This window comes from Saccharomyces paradoxus, chromosome XIII (genome assembly GCF_002079055.1).
Source record: "Saccharomyces paradoxus chromosome XIII, complete sequence".
Lineage (NCBI taxonomy): Eukaryota > Fungi > Ascomycota > Saccharomycetes > Saccharomycetales > Saccharomycetaceae > Saccharomyces > Saccharomyces paradoxus.
The window spans coordinates 547,344-572,180 of NC_047499.1; the positions used below are offsets into that span (position 1 = coordinate 547,344).

Consider the following 24,837-nt stretch of genomic DNA (forward strand, 5'->3'; position numbering starts at 1 on the left):
AAGATTAATTGGCAAGAAAACGACCCATTATGTAACTTCTGAAGTAAAACATTAAATACTTCATACCACTATACGCATAAAGATTATTTGCCCTTCCTTTATGTCGTTGCCGGCGATTTTCTTTTCGTGGATCCCTGCTGTAATATTCCTCCAGCGCCCTTGAAAGAGTAGGAAAAATGAAATACTCGGTCCTCCATTTAATAGAGAAAATACGACCTTTATTTGAATGTATATAAACTAGATTATTTGGGCATTTCTATTATAAAACAACAAAGCAATTCCTCAAAACTATGTCAAACGAAATTGTAACCAACAAATCTGTCACCTTCGTTAACAATACTACTCCAGTCACCATCACATCTTCAGAGCTGGATCTAACATCCTGTTATCAAGATGACGAAGTTGTGATAGAAATCCATGCTGCTGCTCTCAACCCAATTGATTTTATGACTCATCAGCTTTGTAACTCCTACATATTCGGCAATTATCCAAAAACTTATTCTAGAGATTACAGTGGCGTCATCATTAAAGCGGGAAAGAATGTTGATAATCGCTGGAAAATTGGCGACAAAGTGAATGGCATGTACAATCATATTTATGGTGAACGTGGTACTTTGACGCACTACTTGATACTCAACCCTGCCAAAGACGTTCCCATCACGCATATGGTGGAGGTTCCAAAGGAGGCAAATGACCCATATGACGACTTTGTATATGCTGCTGCCTGGCCCCTAACGTTTGGTACTGCTTTTTCTACATTGAACGATTTCAAAAAAGATTGGAATTCTGATTCAAAAGTCCTGGTTATTGGCGCTTCAACCTCTGTGTCATATGCTTTCGTCCATATTGCAAAGAAATATTTCAATATTGGTACTGTTGTTGGTATTTGTAGCAAAAATTCCATTGAACGCAATAAAAAGTTAGGATATGATTACTTGGTTCCTTACGATGAAGGATCCATTGTTGAGAATGTTAGGAAATTAAAGCAAAGCGTATTGGAAAACGACAGGTTTGACATGATTTTTGACTCAGTAGGTAACCATGATTTCTTCCCTGTTATTGACCAATTTCTAAAGCCCAAGGTGAAAAATTCCTTTTACGTTACTATTGCAGGAAATAACAAGGTCAACTATAAAAATATCAGTTGGAGAGACTTCATATCGTTGGGTTCAATTTTAACAGCACTTAACCCATTCAAGAAATACAACTGGCGCCTTGGACATCCATATCCCTCCAACAACTTCATTGAAGCTGGCAATGAAATGATTAAGAAGGGCACTTACAAGCCACCTATTGATTCTGTCTATGAGTTTGAACAATATAAAGAAGCTATCGACAGATTGATGTCCAATAGAGCTAAGGGTAAAGTGGTTGTTAAGATGAAATGAGAGCTGGTTTTTTTCCCATAATTTTGTTTTCTTAGTGTATTTAGTTAAACTATATAATTGTAATAGCTTCTATTATTTATAGTATTCGATGGGTATTACCCGATTTATGTATTCGAGTATGAAAGAAAAGCTCATCACAATGTTCTTAAAAGCATTTAGCATCTTTTATTGGCAAACAACGTTACAAATAGTTCATTTCTCTCTGCATTCTCAAAAACTCACGGGGGCATTACTTATTAAAATGTTAAACCTTCGTAATCGAGAAAACACTAGCAGGTTCACCAATGTTTCTGTTATTGCGCCAGAATCACAAGGACAACATGAACAGCAAAAACAAAACGAGCAGCAGGAGCAGCAAAAGCAGCCAACGGGACTGTTAAAAAGTCTAAACGGCTTTTCGAGTGCACCACAACCGATATTCATGGAGGATCCGCCTTCTGCTGCGTCGGCAGAACTGAACGACAATCCAGCGTGGTTCAACAATCCAAGGAAAAGAGCTATTCCGAATTCAATAATAAAGAGATCAAATGGTCAGTCTTTAAGCCCTGTACGTTCTGATACTGCAGATGTGCCTGGAACGTTCTCTAATTCCAACGGGTTCAACAATGTCACTTTTGGCTCTAAAAAAGATCCACGTATCCTTAAAAACGTATCTCCAAATGATAACAATACCAACAACAGTGGTCATAGTTCTGATTTGGGTACCATAGTTTTTGACTCTAATGAAGCACCGCCTAAGGCGTCCTTGGCAGATTGGCATAAAGAAGATGGTCTATTTTCGAGTAAGAATGACAATATTGAAGATCCTAATTTGCCTTCTAATATAACGTTTGGTGGAAAACTTACAGCCACATCTTCACCCTTCCGTTCATTAGAAAACAACTCCAGAGCATTTAATTTGTTCGACAAAAAAATGAAGGCAACGCCGAATATTGCGTCGAATGAAGCTAGTGCAGGGAGTAAAGAAGAATCCTCATCGAATTGGGACGATAATGCCGTTATTATTTTCGGATACCCAGAGGCGATTGCTAATTCTATTATCCTTCATTTTACTAACTTCGGCGAAATTTTAGAGGATTTCAGAGTAATAAAGGATTTTAAAAAGTTCAACTTGAAAAACATGTCAAATAGTCCGTCATCGATTACTCAAAAGTATCCCATATACACAGGAGATGGCTGGGTCAAATTGACTTACAAATCTGAACCCTCTAAATCTCGTGCCTTACAAGAAAATGGGATTATCATGAATGGTGCATTGATTGGCTGTGTTTCATATAGTCCGGCTGCTCTCAAACAATTAGCTTCCTTGAATAAATCGGATGCAACTAAAAACAATGAAGCAAGTTCAGAAACTAATTTAAGCCTAAACGGTCTCAGAAACTATAGAAAAAGAGAAGGAATTTTTGAGAGATCTCAGACGAAAGCGGTCACTTCAAAAGTGCGCAATCCAGAATTCAAGGTTTCCAAGAATTCTAGTTCCTTCAAAAATCCACGCAAGCTTGAAATAAAGGATGGCAGATCATTATTTTTGAGAAACAGAGGGAAGATTCACAGTGGCGTCCTGAGCTCCATCGAGTCTGACTTGAAGAAAAGGGAACAAGCGGGCAAGAATAAGAAAAGTTGGTTAAATAGATTGAATAATTGGTTATTTGGATGGAACGATCTGTAATAAAAACCTATCCCCCCCTCCCAAATGTAATGCATTTAGTGTGATTTCAACAACCTGTAATGTTCGCCTACTTCAAGGTTATATAATTTTGAGTGTAGAATTGTAAAAGGATAGATAGACAGTTCTTGAGAGAAAGCACGTTTAATTCGGTATCACACCATCGGAGTATTTTCAATTCTGATCTTTTGACTGGACCCAACAAACAACTCCAATTCGTCTAAATGCACTTCCGTAGGTAAACTACCGGAAATAGGCACACTTTTTTCTACCATCAATACGACAGTGCTAATACGAGAAATTTCCAGATCCGGTATAACGATCCCCCCGGATGGACAGGTTCTGTATTCTTGACACTCATAAATACAGAGAGATGATTCAGGCTCGAAAATATTACATCGCATTCTTAATCGTGCTGATGATTCCACCGGCACCACACGTATAAAAAGTCTGTTCGTCGAATACTTTTTGGTGGGCAAAGCCATCAGAATTTTAATTTTATTAGAAGTTTTCTTCCAACGAAACCTGTTGTGACAATGATACGGATAAGCACCGTATATCATGTTCACACTTCGTAAATTTATCCCAGATATTAACCTCCATGAAGAGGATAAACGTATTGAGGTTACCAATTCAAATTCCGATGAAGCTGGAGGGTCGTAAGTAGAACACACAATAATATATTTGATATTGGTTAATATGGGTACGTCTTGTTTAAGACTCTGTCCAGGCTGATAGTGGTTATCAAACATTATTGGCTGTGCCAGTTCATAATCGTTAAAGTGATATACTTGAATGTTAATCAAATCATGTGAGCTGGTTGAGATACATGTAGCATCCATAAGAATTTGATAATCTTCTTCGGAGTGAACTTCCAATTCAAAAGTCGGATTTTGAAAAAAATTGTAAGTATCAAATGAAGTTTTTCCATCTGTTTTGTGAGTAAAAGCGAAAAGCACTTTGGCAGAAAGGCTATTTATATCTTTCAGTCTTTGAAAACATATTTCCTTCACAACTGAAAAAGAATGAATACTGAAATTGTTGTTTATTGTTGAATGGCAATACAATAAAATTTCAGCCTCAGGATCTAACCTCAACTTTACCAGCTGTAGTCCAATACGATTACCGCCATAATTTACTGGCGGTTCAATTGGGTAAACTATGCATTCGGGGGCCTCATTCAAAAAAGAAATAGACTGGCTTTTTTTCCTATCTTCATTTCGCAAATGCGATTCCAGCAATAGCCATACTGTTTCTGTCACTTTAGAATTATTTACCAGGTAAAATAATGGTTTATCTGCAATTATGGAAAATTTATTGTAGCGTGCAGTGTCGTACCGGAAGTGGAGTACCTGAGAGTGTTTGAATAACTTTTCCTGATTCCAGTTAAGGTAAAGTTGTTTGAAGTTGTCTAAATACTGTTCATAACTAATTTCAACATTTAATGCTGAGTTCCTCGGGTCTCGCAATTTGACTAGCCTAGATTCGTAACTGATATGAATTACAGAGTAATCATGGTTCGCAACCAGGGGCTTTATCAAGTCATTGGAACGATCTCCAGTACCAACGCCCATCAAACATAGATTAGAGTTGTGGAACTTCCACAGTTTTTCAAAGGGATAGCTGTCTACTTGCGTTATCTCTGGTAAGAAGCCACTTAGGTAGTAAGTATCTATACTAATATTGGAGCCATCCGTTGAATATGTTCCCTGAGAAACAAGCAGTAGTGCAAGCTCACGAATCTTATCCGAAATATCCATACTTTTTAATGAAAGCTGTTCGCCATCCACCGAAGTTGGAATCTGGGAAATATCTACTGTTACTAGCCTCTTGTTGCTTCCATTAAAACATAAATTGACGTGATATTTAGTTGGTGATATCTGTTTGATTGGAGGGAGATTTAAATTCTTAGCCCTGAGATTAATCAGAGAAGCCACTAGTGAGCAATCTGATACATCTTGGCATTGTTCTATTCCGCCTGAATACCCCTCCTCATTCTGTAACTTAGCCTTTCCTGGATAACGCCTTTGTAATTCTTCACTGCCAGGTGCGCAGTATTCGGTATTATTCCAAGATAGTGGTGAAGCCTCAAAAATAGGTATAGGGGGATAAAACATCGAATTGATAGTTGAAGTAAGCCATAAAAATCTTGATTGTTTATCTATTTTCGGCACATTTTCTTTCAAAACTAAAACGGCCCTGATAAAAGTGGGGTCGTCACTTTTCATTGCTAAGTCAACCAATCTATTAATTACACTGCTTGAGTCACCTTCTGCATTACAATACATAGACTTTACCGCGGAATTGAACTCATGCCAATCGTTCATTATTAATATCATGAAGCGTTTGCCTCCAGTTTGAATTGATTAAGAAACCGTTTATTAAATTGTCTAGCGTTCATTGTTGTAGTCCGTTTATGCCCGCTAGAAGAACATTTAGCTGTAGTATTATAAAACAAAAAGGCATAGATATCCGCAAGAATACAATAAAGAAGAAGTACATATGAATTATTAATAACTTTAGAACACAACCTAAGCCATGAAAAGCCACCCGTTACAAAATTTACGTTGTTTAGCTATTTCTTTTCGGAATTATATTTACATTTGGTCGATATAGAAGATCTGGAGATAAGGTAAATAAATTCTGCGCGATTCAAAGATACTCGATAACAACAACTATTGTTTCAATAAGTGCCATAGAAAAGAAACGCCAAATAGTAGAATGGATAGCACAAATCACTTTGGCTACCTTAAAAGTTTCGTTGGAGGTAACGTGGTTGCCCTTGGCGCTGGAACACCTTATCTTTTCTCATTCTATGCTCCTCAGCTACTGAGCAAGTGCCGCATACCAGTTTCTGCTTCAAGTAAGTTATCGTTCTCTCTGACAATAGGAAGCTCATTGATGGGAATTTTGGCAGGAATAGTTGTCGATCGAAGCCCTAAACTGTCCTGTCTAATTGGATCCATATGTGTTTTCATCGCGTATTTGATTTTAAATTTGTGCTATAGGCACGAATGGTCTAGCACTTTCCTCATATCGTTAAGCCTAATATTGATTGGATATGGTTCTGTCTCAGGGTTTTATGCTTCTGTGAAATGCGCAAATACAAACTTCCCTCAACATAGGGGTACTGCTGGGGCATTTCCTGTGTCACTGTACGGCTTGTCAGGCATGGTGTTCTCATACCTTTGTTCGAAGCTTTTTGGTGAAGACATCGAGCACGTGTTCATTTTCTTGATGGCTACGTGTGGTAGTATGATTTTGGTAGGCTATTTCTCACTAGATATAGTTTCTAATAGAGAAGGGGATGACGCTAGCATTAAGGAATGGGAGCTTCAAAAGAGCAGCGAAACAGACGATAATATAGTACCGTTATATGATAACAGTAATGACTATATAGGTTCACCCGTGTGTTCATCGCCACCTGCCACCTATGAAAATTTTGCACTGTCAGACAATTTTCAAGAAACCTCAGAATTTTTTGGACTTGAGGATAGACAGTTGTCAAACCGACCATTGTTATCGCCTTCCTCCCCACGCACTAAGTACGATGTCGAAGGTGAGAGCACCATTAAATGTACAATGGATGAAAATAGCGCACAGAAAAGTATGAGATCACATGTACTCCAAAGCTTAAAATCTTCAACATTTATTGGTTACTACATAATATTGGGTCTGCTACAAGGCGTCGGCTTAATGTACATATATTCTGTGGGATTTATGATACAAGCTCAGGTTTCTTCTCCACCTTTGAATCAACTACCAATTAATGCGGAAAGGATTCAATCATTGCAAGTAACTCTTCTGTCTCTTCTTTCATTTTGCGGTAGATTATCATCTGGCCCTATATCCGATTTTTTGGTCAAGAAATTCAAAGCTCAAAGGCTATGGAATATTGTGATAGCGTCTCTCTTAGTATTTTTTGCGTCGAATAAAATATCCAATGACTTCAGCAGCATTGAAGATCATTCTTTAAGAGCTTCCAAGATATTCAAGAATATTTCTGTATGTTCAGCAGTCTTCGGTTATTCTTTCGGCGTTCTATTCGGTACTTTTCCCTCAATAGTAGCGGACAGATTTGGCACAAATGGGTATAGTACGTTGTGGGGTGTTTTAACAACCGGTGGTCTATTTTCAGTCAGTGTTTTTACCGATATATTAGGTAGAGATTTCAAAGCAAATACAGCGGGCGATGATGAGAACTGCGAAAAGGGAGTGCTTTGTTACAGCTATACTTTTACGGTTACGAAATATTGCGCCGCTTTTACTCTTTTATTCGTTTTGGTGATAATTGGATGTACATGCTATCGAAGAAGAGCAACTGCTAATTCACCATAGATAATATTATCATGACATTGCTTTCAAATTTCCTTTTTCCACCATAAATAAACATTCATAAGACACATTACTATATACTGATATATATTCAACTTCCCAACAAATTATCCTTTAAATATTTCCTCAGGGTGCTTGAATTCAACCCGTAAGTTCTCAGCAAACTTTATATCAGAATCACTAAAGTCGTTTTTTCTCCCAGCAGCGTCACCACAATAATATACCCAATTCAACTTGATAGGAGGTATTGATTCTGAAATTCTATATGAATCTTCTATATCTCTTTTGAAGAATTCTGCCATTCCTGTCATTGGTTTTCGAACTTTTTCAAATATGTTAGGATCATTATTATAACTTTCACCTGAGCCTGGGAATGTGATCTTACAATTATTTGTTGCGAAAGTTTTCGGCCTTTTAGGTGCTGCATATAGCCACAATCTTGGTGATAATGTTTCTCCTCTCTCGTCATTTTTGATTGCCTTCAAAAAGAGCAAAATCTTATTGGTGTATTTGGTGCAACTTTTGGAAGTTCTGGGGACGGTGATGACACCACCTTGGTTTGAAAAAATGACTATGATAGCAGTGGGATCATTATTAGTGATATTAAATAGGTAATCTAAGGTAGATTTATTGGAGTTAAAATTCATGAACTGCCAATCAGTTGCGCTTCTACTAAATTTTATATTTGGGGATTTTGGTTTGATTATTGTGTGATCCAGATCAAAGGCATAAACATTTAGGCCATGTTCGTCGTAATCAATCGATTGTGGAAACTTGGGCGTAAACTTAATCAGAAATGGCAAAATTGTTGATTTGTGGGACATAGGCTCTTTTTTCGATTCAGTTTCTATTTCATCTATTTTGATATTAGGATGTTTTTACAGATTAAAATCGATTAAAAGTCGTAGGCAGACGAGAGGAAACGAAAGGAACTCAAAGCGTTCATTCACAGGAATGAAGGGAAAAAAATGAGAATGTTATGTAACAGATAAGCAATATTCAAGACACATATTCCAAATATACATATATAAACTATTAACAGGGGAAAAGGAAGCATAAAAATTCTCAGATGATGTCTGCCTTGCCTACAGTTTCATAATATTTACAGATGTCCGAGCCACTCAATTTTCTTGGAACCAAGATTTTAGACACTATAGAAACCTCATTTTCAAATTTCGTTGCGTCGCTAATCGAATGAGGGAAGTTGACAACTACTAGCTTGTCACCGGACTTGAAGTTCTCTTTAAAATACCTACCTAGAAGCATGACCAACATACCCGTTGGCAGATTGTAAATGTACGTATCAGGCCCGTATTTCTTGTAATAATCATTTAATAAAGCTTCATATCTATCATCTTTTGATGTTCTGTAGTAATCGATAACTTTGGCTGGATCGACAAACCGCAGTTCGCTTATATCGTCACCTTGTGATTTCTGCAAGATCTTTCTAGTTTCTTCAATACTGGGTGATAAAGAAAACTTAATATCAACTTTACCTTGTGGGAATATAGCCACACGTCTTTTCAACCCTTTAACCACATTTTCGAATTCTTCTTCTGACAATGTTGTCTTCGGTTTGTTTTTGTCTAAAGATTGCACTGTCTTGACAAATATCAGTGTACCGATGATAGCAACAAGGAAAATTTTCTTAAATCCTGGAGCATCTATTTTAGCTGGTTTGTTAGACGTTTTAGTTGAACCACTAGTAGACGAATATCGTGCTCTCAGAAGCGATGGTGAAAATAAGAGTAATTGCTTTTGGGGCAGCCCACTGTACACATTAAAACTACGTCGGCTGCCTGCTAGAACGCTTCTTCTCAGTGTTCTCAACATGTTTTGTGCTGAACGTAGGTAGTCTGTTTATGTAGGCCGGTTATGTATCGCTCTTTATATTGGAATTCATTTTAGCTTTATCGGCAGTCCTCACAACCGCTTTTTGAAATTGAATCGACAAACTGAAGAGAAAGAACGGAAAAACAAAAGAGATCCAGAGGCAAGAGAGGGATTACAAGCTTTTTTTTCTCCATCTAAACTAATCATCCAAGATGTCGTTGGTCAAGCTTGCGAATACGTGTGCTCATTTACAGAACTGCTCGAAAGTTAGAGTGGCCTTAACATCAATTCCATATACAAAGTTGCAGCTACAGTTTGCGTACAACCTGTACCAACAGGGGTTCTTATCGTCTTTACAGAAGGGGTCGACGATGGGACCAGACAAGGATTTTGTTGAAGTAACACCTGACAATATCTCTACTAGAAGGCTTTGGGTGGGATTGAAGTACAGAGACAACAAACCTGTGCTCAGCAGCTGCAGGTTAATTTCCAAACCAAATTCAAGAATACACTTACCAATGGAAGAAATGAAAAAACTATGCTCTGGCGTAACTATTAGAAACATCAAACCTTTACAACCAGGGGAATTGATTCTTGTTCGAGCTCAGAACAGTATTATGGACATTAACGAAGCCATATCCAAGAAGTTGGACGGAGAAGTACTATGCAGAGTAAAATGAACAAAACGAACGCATATAACCGTATTTATACGTGTAATTAAAAATGTACGGACCATGTAAATAATAATATTATAAAGAGGAGGCAATGGTGATAATAATAGCCATTATAATAACGTCAATCAATACCTTTACAAACAAAATTAAAAAATTAAAAAAGTGCTCCAGGGGAGGTTCGAACTCTCGACCTTCAGATTATGAGACTGACGCTCTTCCTACTGAGCTACTGAAGCTATTTGTTATGAGAACTGACTTAAAGCAAATATACTTTATCAAAATTTAAAATAATCTCGGATCTAAACTTAACTTGTTGTTCTATTCCCACGTATCCGATTTGCATTGCTGTTTCATAGTGAGAATTGGGTGAATAATTAGATAATTGTTGGGATTCCATTGTTACTAAAGGCTATAATATTAGGTATACAGAATATATTATAAGTTATCCTCGGGAATATTGGAATCCACAAAAGGGAATCGACAGTTCTACATAGTGTTACTTACTTTATCTTCTTTCATTTTATATGTTGTCGTTCACTATCCTATTACATTATCAATGCTTGCATTTCAGCTTCCATTAGAATGGATGACTGTTTCTCAATCTTCATGTCATCTTCTTACACCGCATGTGATAACATACTAGTAACATGAATACCAGTCAATATATGAATTTAGAATTTCTTTCCAATAGTTCAAGTAGTAATAACAACTAAAATATATAAATAAGAGCATTCTATGTGTTGGAATGAAATTCTAATATCATCTATTTAGTAGCACTCATGTTACTATTATATTATCACATGCGGTGTAAGAGGACGACATGAAGATTGAGAAACAGTCATCCATTCTAATGGAAGCTGAAATGCAAGCATTGATAATGTAATAGGATAGTGAACGACAACATATAAAATGAAAGAAGATAAAGTAAGTAACACTATGTAGAACTGTCGATTCCCTTTTGTGGATTCTTATATCCTCGAAGAGAACTTATAATATATCTTGTATACCTAATATTATAGCCCTTAACAACAATGGATCCCAACAATCATCCAAAGAGCTTCCGTTGTTAGATAACATAATGTTTGAGAGAAATTAAACCTTGCCAGCAGTCCAGCAATCAGCTAAAAGTAAGAGTTTTGTTGGAACAGGTGGTCATTAATGCCAACTTGTGTTAATATAGTGACAACCGGAATATTTGCATCGTATTTTAATGTACATCTAGTATACGTTCACGTGTGATTATTTAACTAATCGTGGAATAGGAGATATTATACAAGCAATTCAGACAGGACTACAGTCGAGTTAAAGATCTATTAATTGAGCATTGGGGTGGTAGTTATATATGAGTAATACGAGCCGTCAGATTAAACATATTGTAACTACTTAACCTATTATTGTATTGGTCATCCCTAAGACGAACCAATCGGCATGCACTTTATATACCCCTCTTATATAGTATAAAAGATCCACATCTACTCTTCATTAATGCTAATTACTAATTATCAACAGTTCATCAGCAGTTGGATTTTTTATATGAGGATCCTACGCTAAACCTCAAGCTTTTCACAATAAATATGTAATTGAGATATGGGTGAATTGCCTGACAATTGGGGGTAATTTATTCTTGATAAGGACGATAATACTGACTGTCTATAGATTTGCTTGAGGGTTTTTCTCATGGATTTTATAAAACTGGGAGAGAGAACCAATAACATTAAAATACAATGAAACCGTTCCGTCTTTGTTTTGTAAGTTGCCACTAACTGTTCTATTTAAGTGCCAGTCCTTGCACTTCAACTATCACTGAATTCGCCAATAGTTTGAATTTTGATGCATCGATCACAAAATTTAAGCCATCCGTCAAACTCATACATAATGATGGCCTCAGAGCATGGATAATAGTTTTGGCATATTGCACTAAGAATATATGAACAATTTTTAATTGATTTTAAAATGAAAAAAAAAATCAGATTTGCACATGTCAGCGAGAGGTTCAGCTACAAGTTACATCCATAATTTCATAAGGATTACTACTATACTACGGCACCCTTTCTAAAGATATTGCATGGACTTGTGAAACTCAAACGATTAGTTACTAGAAGCATGTACTAGGAGAATGAACATTTCCCTTAATTCTTATCCATCAATGATTCCCATTCAAGCCATTATACCAACCCAATTAAGAAAATCATAATCGGAATGAACTGACACCATGTGTTGATTAAATAACTAGCAATGAGGATATACATCTCTCCAATGATAAATTTCCGAAACGAAAAACCCCATTTTCCTATTCCTGCTACATAATATGTTGATATTATTAATTTTTCAACAGAAAGGAAGATTTTCTCCCTTCCAGAGCCACAACGCTAGTCCTATAACAGGGAAAAGAAAATTACTACCGTGAGGACGGCAGCGAGCATTTCAACTTGCACATAATAGAAGTTGCGGAACTCCGAAGTGGAGATAAACATGAATAAGAAAAAAACTGCGGGAGTTTTAGGATTGTAGGTCACACAAACAACGAACTTCACCATTAGAGAACTATAAAGCTCAATTTACCTGTTAGGATTCCAAAGCCGATGTGGGTAATGCCTTATTTGAACTTTTCTCTATGCACCCAGTAATTAATAATCAATCTCCTCTCAGAAAGCATACTCGTAAAAAAATCTGCCTCTTTTCGCACAAACAATCTCAAAAAGAGTTTCAAACAGCTGTCCCTTAACATTAGCAGATATAGACACCACAGGTGTTCGATCATTTTATAGGCATACTCTCTAGAGTGTGTTTAACGTATTTTTAACACCCTATTGCGAAAATTTTGGGATCTAGTATTCTGTTGTATTTGTGTGCACCAAATTAGTTTTATTTCTCTTTTATATGAATTTGTAACATGTTGAAAACAGATATATTATCTTCCCCCATCTATTTCGCTGTTCATAACTTCTGTCTCTTTCTCTGTCTTTTTTAGCCATCTAGCAACTAGCTTGGAATGCTCTTTTTTCAGATCTGAGAGTTTTTGTTGTAAAATATTATTCTCAATGGTTCCGCTGATCAGCTCGTCATTCAACCTTTCCGCATTCTTATTCTTCAAAGCAATAACTTCTTTCAATCTCCGTATTTCTTGCTCTTTACTTTTCAGTTCTTGTTGTAGTATTGTTAGTGTATTCAATAAAGCATCGTCATGATTGACAATGTTACCACCAATCGCACCACTATTATCTTGGAATAACTCATTCAAATGGGCCTCCTTGTTGTTTCGATCTGTTAGTCTACGAATTAACAATTCCTCCATAGTATCTGTTTGCAGACTCCCTCTTTCGTCCTTCGCTTTCTTTCTTTCTGTTATAGCAAAGTTGCCCAGCGAATATGCGCCCTTAATCTCAGATACGCATTAACAAATAACAAAGTCAACGCTTAATAGAGGTCAGTTACTAACACTATAAGAAAAAGCGAGTGAGCTTTGTTAGCAATTTAGCATAACAAAAAAGGTGCTATTATAATGGATGTTGAGCAACAGAAGCAAAAGCAACAGCAGCAGCATCAAACACAAGAGCAAGAACAAGAGCAAGAACAAGAGCAAGAGCAAGAGCAAGAGCAAGAGCAACCACGAGAGGAACAGCAAGAAGTTCAACCCCAGCAACCACGGCAACAAAACAGATGGAAACCTTGGTGGAATTCTACCGCTGACGATCATGTAGACACAGGAAGAATTGCAGAGCAATCAACTGGATCTGAAAGGAGTAATTCGACAACAAGATTTCAAGATGGTGTGAACTCAAATAATGACAATAAGGGGATATGGTCCAAAATCGCTTCTTTTGCAACTTCCAGATATAGGAGTGTACCGATTGTTGTTGATGATAATACCCGGTATTCTCAACTGAATACTGAACAAATCAACTTTTTGGAAAATGAGGCTAAGGATATAATTTCGAAAAAATCGAAATCATGGTGTTGGTACGAAGCAATCCCGAATACATTAACCTCGTCAAACATAATTGATTCGATAGATACCCCAGGAATAGTCAGTGTGTCTGGCACGGGATCCGCCAAGTGCCCGTTACCATTAAATAAGTATCCTGGTGAGGGAGGTAACCCTGGGTATAATGTATTTATTAATGATTCTTTGATCTTACCATCGGATAATCCTTTGAATTTTTTGCACGTCCAACCACTTAGAACTAAGGTATTGAATACTATCAAAAACTATTATAATTTCCCGAATGAACCACATCTCTATCTAAGACAAAGAAGAACTGCATTACTGAAGGACAAGAGAATTATAATAATTTCTGTCGTCGGAGATTTACCGGAAAAGTATGAACAGCGCTCATTAGAGTCACAAAGGTCGGCATACTATCTTTCTAGAAAGCTGTCACAGAATCTAACGCAAGAACAACCTGAGAGAGTCTTGACCCTATCGTTCCAGTGTCCACTGCATAGTCAAGATTTGATACCTACGTACAAAGAATGCGTAGAATTACTGAACCATTGGGCTCATCTTTTCAAAGACGTAGGCTCGATTTTTTTTGTGGGTGTTTATCACAGCGTTCCTCTAACCTTGCTGTTAGCCAAATATATCGTACAAAATAATGAAGTTCTAGAGTTTGATGAAAACACTACTGTGAGTGTATTGAGTTTTCAATCATGTTTACAAGGCTATCGATTCTGGGACCATAGCACTGATTTTACTAGCAATAGTTATAATAACTTGGGTTCCAATTCAAATAATAACGAAAATGACAATAATGATCATGATTCAAATAATGATTTCATGACAAAGAGCCAACAAATCAAAGAGAAACAATTGTTTCAAGGTATTGACAAAAAGCAACAAGATACACTATCAAAAATCAAAAATTACAGGAAGATAGATTCTAGTGAATCTAAACTAGTTCAAGATGCATTGGATTGGCTCTTGTTTAATTGGGATTCGTTTCGGCTGACATTCTTTGGCAAGCTTTATGATAATTTCATGACAATTTCAGAAAAACTTGCTATAGATTATAATCATCCAAAAATCTTGAGAAATTTATGGTGCAATGGGAAGTATCTGGGTATCGACTTAAAGAATGCTAATAATTTAAACCTCGATACCGGTGACGAAGCAAATAGCAGCATTAATGATGTCCATGTAAGAACGCCTAATTTTGAATCAAGATTGAAGATTCCGTCCAACAGACTTTTCGAAATAACCTTATGGGATATTTTGATGATAACGGAAAATTTAGGATATAAACAGTTCATTCCCATAATTAATTTGCTAAGTCCGTTTTTTATTTCAAGGTCATTCAATGATTACACTTTGCCGCCAAATATTAGGAAACAGTACCAGAGCAGCACCAAAATTTGGCTTCAAGAAATGGACAATAAATGGAAAATCAATGCTCACCAACTCAATCATGACCAAAGAGAGGGTGAAAGCCTCGCCTCGTCATCGGCATCATTGTTACCAGAGGATATTTCTACAGTAAGGGATTTTTTACAGTTTGTGCAGTATCAGAGCGAAAAATCCTCGGATTTCGTAAGAATATATTCAGACATTTATGATGATGATAAAGTCTATAAATGCTTTCTGTACAATACAATTTTCACGAAAAACCCATTAAACCCTAAACATTTGTGTTTAAACATCGACCTCGACACTCCTACGAGCATATTGAACACTGTTAATCAATATGATTTAGTGTGGAAAGTTCATGATTCGTTTTCCAAATTGATTCAGTTGAAAAATTTACCGCAGCGAGGGATACCATATGCGCTAAGGCTCTCCATCTCATTAAACTGCTTCTTGGATAGTACTACAACTACTTCTGGGCCCATCTTTCAGAGGGACAACGTGGAAGCTTTGAGAAGACTAACAGAGATTTGGCGAACTTATCAAGATTGGTCTCCACCAACTAGGGGTTTGAAACACCTACGTGATATACTAAGCGTTTTGGCCATGTATGACAACCCCAAAAACTTGATTAATGATGTTCGACGTACATAGTAGATTCGTATATAGCGAACCGCGTAACATATTATGGTATTTGTATAGTGGGTAACCCGCAGAGTAGGCTGGAAAGTATTCGTGAAGAACATAAAGGAAGCTGGCAGAAGTTCTTTTCATACACCTTCACTTCCAGCATCCATAGTAGCACTAAAGCTGTCACTGCAATACAGCTTGTGAGGTCTATTATAGGAAGAACATGTCTTTCACTGAGGATCAAGAAAAAATCGCGCTAGAAATACTGTCAAAGGACAAGCATGAGTTTTACGAAATTTTGAAAGTGGATAGGAAAGCCACAGATAGTGAAATCAAAAAGGCATACAGAAAACTAGCTATTAAATTACATCCTGACAAAAACTCTCATCCTAAAGCGGGAGAAGCTTTTAAAGTAATCAACAGGGCATTTGAAGTACTAAGTAGTGAGGAAAAGCGCAGTATTTATGACAGGATAGGTAGAGACCCTGACGATAGACAAATGCCATCCAGAAGTGCGGCTTCAGGGTTCCAAGGAAGTGCAGGTGGATCTCCAATGGGTGGCGGATTCGAAGACATGTTTTTCAATTCACGTTTTGGTGGTCAAAGAGCGGGACCCCCGGAAGATATATTCGACTTTTTATTCAACGCAGGCGGCAGCCCATTCGGTGCTTCACCCTTTGGGTCTTCTGCTTCCACTTTTTCATTTGGAGGTCCAGGTGGTTTCAGAGTCTATACAAATAACCGGGGAGGCTCACCATTCATGCGCCAACAACCCCGGTCAAGACAGCAGCAACAGCAAGCAGAAGAAAATGCAGTGAACTCACAATTAAAGAATATGCTTGTTCTTTTCATCATCTTTATTGTTCTTCCCATGATTAAAGATTATTTGTTCGGTTGAGCACAATTTTTTTACTGTCATTTTTTTTATTATTTTCCAACGTTAGTCAATGGTGTACTATAAATAAAACTGACAGGAACAAGCAAAATTAAAACCCCATTTGTATACTAGATGAGTACTGTCCCATTCCAGTCATTCGTTCAAGCTCACTGAATATGTTTTATTTTGTTCTGCGGTTTATCAGTAAGACATAATGGTACTAGAATTTAATCTATGAGGGAAATTAAGGCGCACAGTAGTATACTTATGACCATCTTTATTTTCTAGTAATTGAGTTGATCATAGCATTTTCGCCATACTTATCCTTTTTTTTTTTTAAACACTGAAAGTAATTAAGCCACTTTTATAGTTATCGTTAGTTTATAGATAGTATTTAGAATCTTTAAGGATTTTCCATACTTTGTGCCTTTGCTTTTTTGGAAGTACATCTCGAACCATTCCAATTATTTTTCTGCTAAGTGGACGCTGATATACTGTTCAACTCAATAAGACAAGTATGTCTTTTTGAGATTAAATGACGAATACACACACTACTAATTGCCAATGAAAAGTATATATAAAAGAGCTTTCGATAATTCAATTGAAAAGACCAAGGGAATTACTCCAGATCCTTTAGTCTTGCCTGAATAATCTGATTTACATCTTCCTCTTCCGCATTTCTTGATGGAAGCTTCAGTTTCTTCGTGAATTTAGTGGTTATATTGCCGCCAATACTTTCTTTACTACTTTGTGATTTCAAGGATGGTCGCTTGATTAACTTACCACTAGGCAATATTTCGTATCTTTCAGAGCTCTTTTTAGAAGAGTTTCGAAAATTTTTTTTTTTTGACACATGGTCTATATTTCCATTTTCCATTGAGTATGCGCTACTGTTATTAGTTTTTGCGCTTGCCCGTGAATTAGTTCTTGACCTTGAAAGAACCTTATCTGTGTAACGTGCGAAAGTACTGGGATCTTTATCCCAGGTCCACCCTTGCCTCATTTCACTATAAGCCCCTAGTTCCAGTTTCTTTCTGATGTCACTTTTTTGTTCCAGTTCAGCAAAAATATCAGAATCTGATGGCCACATCATGACTTTGAATGTTTTGTAAACTATATCCAAAGTGATAGGTAACAGGGCCAATACCAAGCTAGTACACCAGAATGTAATGTCTTTGCCAAACTGATTGTAAAATCCATATGCTACATCATATATTTGGTCAGTTTTATTCAAAATAGGAAGTGCACAACACCACACTAGCCAGCCTCCACAAGATAAAACAACAGAAGTGAAAGCTAACCAGTTCCTGTTGTGCATTTCAACAAATTGAGATTTAACATTGATTAAAGCAACAATAGCTGTGAAATTGATGAGCCCTAGGGGATACATAGTGTTATCAGAAAGAGAACTCATACCCCACATTACGACATTTAAAAACGTAATAATTAGAGAATTCGTAGTCGCCAAAATAACCCATTCCATGAATATTAGCCAATTAAATCCTTGTGAAAGGCGTCCATACGAATATAATTCAGGGACTGTCAGTAGAGTCATTGGTTTCAAGTCTTTCTCAAACATACCAATACACAGAACTGGCAATGATGTAAATAGAGTATTGAACATGGACAATGACCATGGTTCATATAGAGAGGAACCTGAAAACATTGTATATCTTTGATATATTAACTGTGTAAAGTAAAACGTGATTTCTTTGTAAAACGTGCAAAGCATAAACTTGGAAGTGCGAATATAGTTATAGCGCCCATGAACAAATAATAATTTCAAGAGGAATCGAAACTGGCCAATAGAATAATCCGATACTCTAGATGCTTGCAAACCCTCTTTACCAGCTATCCCAACACCTATATCGGCAGACTGTATCATGGCAATATCGTTCGCACCATCACCTATTGCAAGTGTGACTAAGTTCGGATCAGTATTTCTTATATTAGAAACCATAAGGGCTTTTTGTGAGGGAGAAGCACGACAACATATTACCGAGTCTGTTTTGGTACAAAGCTCAATAAATACAGACATGTATGTAGGATTTCCTTCAAACATGGCCATCGTGGCACCGTCAATTACAACAACACAATGTGCAATGTTTCCGGAATCAACTTCTTGAGAGACTGCATTCATCTTCGATATAATATTTTCATCAGCAGTAGTTAAAATGACTACTGTAGAATAATCTTTGATTAACATACACGAATACCCTATATTTATAGCCGTTTCCCTTTTATCCCCTGTTAGCATCCACATTTTTATACCGGCTCTTCTGATCTTTTCAATAGCTTCTGACACGCCGTCTTGTAACTTGTCTTCGATTGCGGTTACCCCTAAAAGATTTAAACCATCCTCGATTTCTGCACCGACCTCATCGACTTTCATTTTTCTATCAGTTAGAGATGTTTTAGCTTGGTGGTAGCGTTTATTCCAATTCTCATACTGCCCGATATCGACCCATTTGTAAGCATAGACGAGCGTTCTTAAGCCTTCGGTCGAAAAATCATCAATGGCCTGTAAAGTTCTTTCGATAACATATTCTTCATTCAAAATTAACTCATCACTTCCTATGTGCTCGAAAATCTCTGCATCGTAATCATGTTGTAACCCTTCTTTTCTTGACCCCATTGCCAAATTGTCCTTCGAAGAACGTGTTTCACCTATCGAAATTCGGGGCCCATATTTCTCGATTTGTTGCTTATGGAGAGACTTTCTGCTTTTATTTACAACGCTGCCAATCTCCTGATCAGATTTCTTAACCGTTTCTAGAAATTGATCAATGGAGTCAATTTGTTTTTCTGGATCGAGAGATCTACTATTCTTCATTGAAAGACTTTTTCTCACTGCCTGCAATGACAAACTTGCTCTCGGTACACCAGACAGAGAATTTCTCAGTGAGGTCCTGGCCATAGCCTCTTCATCCACCATTCTTTCTAGAGACTTCCTTTGCTGAAGAACCAACTCTGCTTCTGCATCCTTACGTTCTTTGGTACTGGTGCATATATCTGCCATTTTTTTTGCAGCCAATTCGCGATCATGTAAACGTTCAATAATAACGTTATCAGCGCCTTTGCAAATTAAAAGAACTTGATTTGGTTGATTTGGCATACGTACAAGAACGGACATTCTCTTTCTTTGAGAGTTGAAGTCAATATAGTTCAGAATTTCATAATCTTCCAATCTTGCTTCACCATCAAAGCCGTCTGGAAAAGTTTTAATTGTCAAAATCTGTGCATTTCTGTTCAGCACAATATAACCGAGGTCTCTGGCAGCGGTTACTAGTGCTAATTCATCTGGGGATGAAGACTGGTACTCTATGGAGTCTTCTCCTATTCTTTCGTTATGAGTTTTTTTGGGAAGACAGCTATGGCAGAGAGCTAAAGATAAAAGAAAAAATTTAGCCTTTTGAGAAAACAGAGCGGTTGGGTATCTTTGAATAAACTGAATCAAATCAAATGAACTTTTAATATTATCCGTAAATGTCTCGGAGGGCGAAATAACTGAAGCCTGTTTACTTAGATGTGAATTGTCTTTTCCAAAAAGTGACCGCATACTGGGGCGACCTGTATAAATTGCTGATGAGTTTCCTTTATATTCAATAGAATTCCTAGACGCGGGAAAATCGTCTAAAGATGGACAGCGCTCCTTCTCAACTGATGCCTTCGAAAGTCCCAACCGATCAAGAACGTTTTGATCCCCAATGGAAACAACATCAATACTAGAGCCGTTATGTGCTTTTGGTGGTAATCTCAAGTAGTTTGCATTGTCTCTGTTGTCTTCCGAGTTATCCTCAGAATTACTCACATCTACATTATGCAGCCAAGACGATCCACATAAAGAAAATTTTCGAAATATCATCTTATTATCCGTTAGCGTTCCCGTTTTATCACTAAAAATATAAGATACTTGCCCTAATTCCTCTAAAATCGTCGCTGTCCTCGATTCGCACGGCGTGTTTGTTTCTGCGTGGTACATGTCAATGTCCCATTCCATCATTTTACTTTGAACTACCTTAATGATTTCCATCGTAACATACAAGGACAGGGGAATAACAGTGTTATACATGATGATAAAAGACATTATTGTCGGTGCTACGCCAGCGTCTGCCTGAAATAGGTACCATGCTTGGTTTCGGTCGATATATTTTTTTTTGTGCAAAACATGCCCAAGATATGAAAATAAAGATATTGTGGCAACGACAAACACCATAAACACAATAATCATATTTATCTTCCTTTGTAGCTTAGGAGCCTTTGTTCTTGGGTTTTTCAAAGCATTCATTCTAATTTTTGTTTCCTCACCACTGAAAATGACCATGCCGACAACATTTTGAGTATTTCTCAAAATACTGCCACGATAGATTACATTATCAGGGCCTAGTGGATATTTCATTATGGTATCATTTCGATGGTTTTTTAGCTCAAGATTACCCTCAAAATTGTATAGATCAATATTGGGATCTTCCACAGTGACTTGGGCATTTATATTTGCCAGACCTGATGCAGCTTTGGTTAATTTATTCAATTCTGGATGAGGTTGCTTACTTTTCAAGTTTGTTTCACCATCCAATGCCATCGTTTCAACGAAGCATTCGCTATTTTCGCCGTCGCATGTCAATAAAAGCAAATCTGCAGGTACCCAATCATCCTGTGTAAGAAGCACGAAGTCTCCAACACGAAGTTTCTCCCACTTCTTTTGATGAATATGAACATTGTATTTATTCTTGAGGAGTTCAAAATTATTGAAATGCGTGTCTAAGAAGTGTCTCTGAGTGGAATCTTGATCATCGTTTGAGGGTGGATCATTTTCAGCAACAGCTGATTTAGTTAGATATGCAGTGGATGATAATACACTACTTGGTAGTGTATAAACTTCTTGTGGGTCATGAACCCCATCTTTAACTAATACACCTACTGGTTTATTGTTTTCTTCCTTATCTAGACGATGTCTTCTAAAATCGTCCCAAGCCTCTCTTGTCATGGATATACCCATGAATACACATAAGGGGATAATAGTGGTATAAGTACCAGTTGTAGACCATCCAGGTATCATTTGTAATACAGCCACAATGAAAAAATAAGTATTGGCTAACTTTGAAAACTGCGCATACAACTGTCTAGGTAAAAAGGAATAGAACGTATATCTTGATGAAGTTATTCGGTTGTCACAGTAAGACCTGTTAAATCTTTCGTCTATCAAATGGCCATCCCTTTTAGTGGCAGCTTGTTTGTATTCAACTGCGTTATGATCTAATATAATCGGGATATGCCTACCGTCCTTCGAATGGAACGCCCTCCGTCGGTCTAGGATAGTATCGAGTATTTTAGTAATAATTCCGTATGATACATCGGGATTACCATATTCCTCCACTTCATAATCTTCTTCAGCGGCATAATTGCCGCTTGTCTCTTCTCTGTCATCTTTATCGTTATTATCGGTAGTAGAAAACGTTTTATTCTCATTTATATCTTCCAATTCTATCTCATCGTCAGTTTTTCCGCGATACTTGTCATATAAATGCTTATTGAACATCTGCGTTCGTAGTGATGATGACCTCCTTCTTTGCCCATCCGCTATTCCCATGGTATTTTTTTTTAAATAATGACTTAAATTATCTACTTCAATCGGGATGTTTATGTGCTATATGGGAGCTGTGTATATATAACAATGAAGGACAAATAAAAGAAGTAGCAAATAACAAAAGAGTGAATAAACAGTCCAAAAATAAATAGAGTAGTTTGGCAGCTGGACTTTTTTTTCAAGACTTTCTGCAATACTAAATTGTTCTTTGTTTAATATTCGTTTACTTTAAGCACTTGACAGACTGGGGTTGAAAATAACCCGGCTGCACAGCCCGTTATTTGATTATTTTACGAAGTACGATGAACGCGTAACTAGTATATTCAAAGAACATATTAAGTTTTATTTATCATGAATCATTTCCTAGCAATCCTTCTAATTCGTACATAATGGGAATAGTTTCTTCCGAAGATACTTTGCATTTACTGAGAGGCCTGCTCTCAGGAAAGGCATATCCTTTTAATGGTTTCTGGAAACCAAACTGTACAGGAATGGGAGCTTGGGTTCTCCTTAGCAATTCAAATGACTTTGCAGTTCGTAATCTTTCCCTACCTTCACGGTTCTCTTGAGCTAATTTTAAGATTCTTTCATCTAATTTGCGTCGCAATTCGTTGTCGGATAATTGCTTGAAATCTGGTCTCTCAAAATTATTACTTCCGTTGAAGCCTACACGGTGGTTTTCGTGCATGCCACTAGCATATTCCTCTTGGCCGTCGTAATCTTCACAGTCCTCTAATTCGGTGTGGTTTTCAAGAGATTCGTTCTCCGATTCATCAACATCTATGAAGTCAACTTTCCTTTCTAAACTAAGACCTTTTACTGGCGAAGAACAGGGAGATTTCCTGCCTTTGAGGATATCTAGATGAAAACCACGGTTGATTGTATTGGTTGTCGGTACCTTTTTTATCTTGGCAATATTGTTACAAGCTTTCGAGGTTTTCCAGAAAGTAGTCAGCTCCTCCAACTTATCCTCAATGATGTTCCTATCATTCTCTGTTATTCCATTTCGAACGTCAATGGATAATAAATTGTTCTCGATTGCTTTTAGGTAATTCAACGCTTGAAACAATTCATCACTCTTTGAAAATGAGCATACATTAATCCCTTCATTACCGATAGTAGTTAACGCTTCTTCTGGAAAAGCATACAATATTTGCTTATGGTCATTCAAAGACACTAGGACAACTGAAAGTAGCGAATGTAGCTCTCTTAAAAGACTGACTATATTTTGGAATGTACCTATTGGATTATATGTTTTTTTCAACTGCACCTTTACGGTATAATCAGGAAATATTTTGTTTAGGGCATTTTGCATACTTGAATTTGAAAAATTCGCCTTGCCTGTCATATTTAAAGACAATAAACAGCAGAGCATGAATTTCTTTAGCAGTTTTAGACGGTAAATCTTACCATCAAGGTCTTTGACTGTAGCAGTACTGTTATAGTAAAGAATTGATACATCAATGCCGTATAATTCACAGTACTTCGAAAGCTCACTTGTATCGCTAAAGATGACGATATCAGGAATGACCGTTTTGAGTTTGTAAAACAGTGCGTCACTTGAGAATATTAAAAGCTCTTCTATCACAGATGAGTGCTCGTCAGCGTTTGAAATAAGAGACACTCTTGATATAAACCTCTGATTTTTTATTTCTTTAAATCGTAGATGATATTTATGGATCATTACGTCTACTTGTTGTAAGGATTCGAGCACCTTCCGTATCTTTAATAAAGTTTTATAACAAACCAAATGTCTTCGAAAGTATTCTTGCTGGATTGATAAATACACTGCTACGAGTATTGAACCTACAACTCTCTTCAGACTTGGACTATTTTTTTTTGTACAGTATTTTTTCAATAGTCTGAGTACTCGATAAGAAATTATAATCATGGAAAGGTAATTGAAATTTTGTTTAAGGTATAATTTTTTGTTCTCTACTACTGCCAATTTACCATATTTTGTCGCCATAAAGGGTAAGGATTTAGGAGGTACCTTCTTCAGCAAAGCCGAGCTTTTGTGAAAATTCATAATTGATTGATTGAGATGTAATGATAACCTATAATGGTTCATATCATTCAAAAAATGAGAAGTGATAATCGAATATTGAAATTCTTCAAAGAATTGATGTGTTACACTAAATGGCTGTTGCATGAAAATTCTTGAAATAATATTATCCCAATTAAAAAATTTCGTAGATTTTTGTACGACTATAGGTGAAAAAGTGCCATCATTAGATCCTACAATTGTAGGGGAGTATTCATGTAATACACTGCGGCTGCTTAATTGGGACGGTTTTCGCCATGTAGAGTAAAATTCTTGACCGTTGCTTTCGCTGCCACTTAAGATGGTATCACTATCAAGCGTTAGACTAGAACTCATGAATCCATCCTCTTCGCCTGATTTTAATTTCGAAGAAATCTGTAAACCGAGAGCCTGCAAAGGAGGCGGACGTGAGTTTCTTGTCATTATTAGATCAATCAACAAACGTTACTCAATTAAGTAAAA

General features: G+C 36.9%; 12 protein-coding genes and 1 non-coding gene across 13 annotated transcripts; 6 read left to right on the plus strand and 7 right to left on the minus strand.

Annotated features, from left to right (window-relative positions):
- Positions 1-290: 290 nt before the first annotated feature.
- YIM1 (Yim1p) lies at positions 291-1,388 on the plus strand (the record flags this gene model as incomplete). Its single annotated transcript, XM_033912563.1, has 1 exon — positions 291-1,388. One exon carries the CDS (start codon positions 291-293, stop codon positions 1,386-1,388), a length of 1,098 nt encoding a protein of 365 aa, XP_033768454.1.
- A 241-nt stretch (positions 1,389-1,629) lies between these two features.
- On the plus strand, positions 1,630-3,057 carry NUP53 (FG-nucleoporin NUP53; the record flags this gene model as incomplete). The annotated part of the gene is made up of 1 exon (XM_033912564.1): positions 1,630-3,057. The coding sequence occupies one exon, from the start codon at positions 1,630-1,632 to the stop codon at positions 3,055-3,057; it is 1,428 nt and encodes a 475-aa protein (XP_033768455.1).
- A 152-nt stretch (positions 3,058-3,209) lies between these two features.
- On the minus strand, positions 3,210-5,381 carry RIM13 (Rim13p; the record flags this gene model as incomplete). Its single annotated transcript, XM_033912565.1, has 1 exon — positions 3,210-5,381. The coding sequence occupies one exon, from the start codon at positions 5,379-5,381 to the stop codon at positions 3,210-3,212; it is 2,172 nt and encodes a 723-aa protein (XP_033768456.1).
- Positions 5,382-5,775: 394 nt separating this feature from the next.
- Positions 5,776-7,392, plus strand: SPAR_M02700 (uncharacterized protein; the record flags this gene model as incomplete). Its single annotated transcript, XM_033912566.1, has 1 exon — positions 5,776-7,392. The coding sequence occupies one exon, from the start codon at positions 5,776-5,778 to the stop codon at positions 7,390-7,392; it is 1,617 nt and encodes a 538-aa protein (XP_033768457.1).
- A 104-nt stretch (positions 7,393-7,496) lies between these two features.
- On the minus strand, positions 7,497-8,213 carry TPP1 (polynucleotide 3'-phosphatase; the record flags this gene model as incomplete). Its single annotated transcript, XM_033912567.1, has 1 exon — positions 7,497-8,213. One exon carries the CDS (start codon positions 8,211-8,213, stop codon positions 7,497-7,499), a length of 717 nt encoding a protein of 238 aa, XP_033768458.1.
- Positions 8,214-8,454: 241 nt separating this feature from the next.
- On the minus strand, positions 8,455-9,222 carry AIM36 (Aim36p; the record flags this gene model as incomplete). Its single annotated transcript, XM_033912568.1, has 1 exon — positions 8,455-9,222. One exon carries the CDS (start codon positions 9,220-9,222, stop codon positions 8,455-8,457), a length of 768 nt encoding a protein of 255 aa, XP_033768459.1.
- Positions 9,223-9,434: 212 nt separating this feature from the next.
- On the plus strand, positions 9,435-9,902 carry MRPS8 (mitochondrial 37S ribosomal protein uS8m; the record flags this gene model as incomplete). Its single annotated transcript, XM_033912569.1, has 1 exon — positions 9,435-9,902. One exon carries the CDS (start codon positions 9,435-9,437, stop codon positions 9,900-9,902), a length of 468 nt encoding a protein of 155 aa, XP_033768460.1.
- Positions 9,903-10,059: 157 nt separating this feature from the next.
- Positions 10,060-10,132, minus strand: SPAR_Mtrna16M. Its single transcript has one exon. It is a non-coding gene; the product is annotated as a tRNA-Met (tRNA).
- A 2,675-nt stretch (positions 10,133-12,807) lies between these two features.
- ATG16 (Atg16p) lies at positions 12,808-13,191 on the minus strand (the record flags this gene model as incomplete). Its single annotated transcript, XM_033912570.1, has 1 exon — positions 12,808-13,191. One exon carries the CDS (start codon positions 13,189-13,191, stop codon positions 12,808-12,810), a length of 384 nt encoding a protein of 127 aa, XP_033768461.1.
- A 207-nt stretch (positions 13,192-13,398) lies between these two features.
- Positions 13,399-15,891, plus strand: CVM1 (Cvm1p; the record flags this gene model as incomplete). Its single annotated transcript, XM_033912571.1, has 1 exon — positions 13,399-15,891. The coding sequence occupies one exon, from the start codon at positions 13,399-13,401 to the stop codon at positions 15,889-15,891; it is 2,493 nt and encodes an 830-aa protein (XP_033768462.1).
- A 199-nt stretch (positions 15,892-16,090) lies between these two features.
- HLJ1 (type I HSP40 co-chaperone HLJ1) lies at positions 16,091-16,765 on the plus strand (the record flags this gene model as incomplete). The annotated part of the gene is made up of 1 exon (XM_033912572.1): positions 16,091-16,765. The coding sequence occupies one exon, from the start codon at positions 16,091-16,093 to the stop codon at positions 16,763-16,765; it is 675 nt and encodes a 224-aa protein (XP_033768463.1).
- Positions 16,766-17,363: 598 nt separating this feature from the next.
- DNF3 (aminophospholipid-translocating P4-type ATPase DNF3) lies at positions 17,364-22,334 on the minus strand (the record flags this gene model as incomplete). Its single annotated transcript, XM_033912573.1, has 1 exon — positions 17,364-22,334. The coding sequence occupies one exon, from the start codon at positions 22,332-22,334 to the stop codon at positions 17,364-17,366; it is 4,971 nt and encodes a 1,656-aa protein (XP_033768464.1).
- Positions 22,335-22,680: 346 nt separating this feature from the next.
- INP2 (Inp2p) lies at positions 22,681-24,798 on the minus strand (the record flags this gene model as incomplete). Its single annotated transcript, XM_033912574.1, has 1 exon — positions 22,681-24,798. The coding sequence occupies one exon, from the start codon at positions 24,796-24,798 to the stop codon at positions 22,681-22,683; it is 2,118 nt and encodes a 705-aa protein (XP_033768465.1).
- Positions 24,799-24,837: the final 39 nt, after the last annotated feature.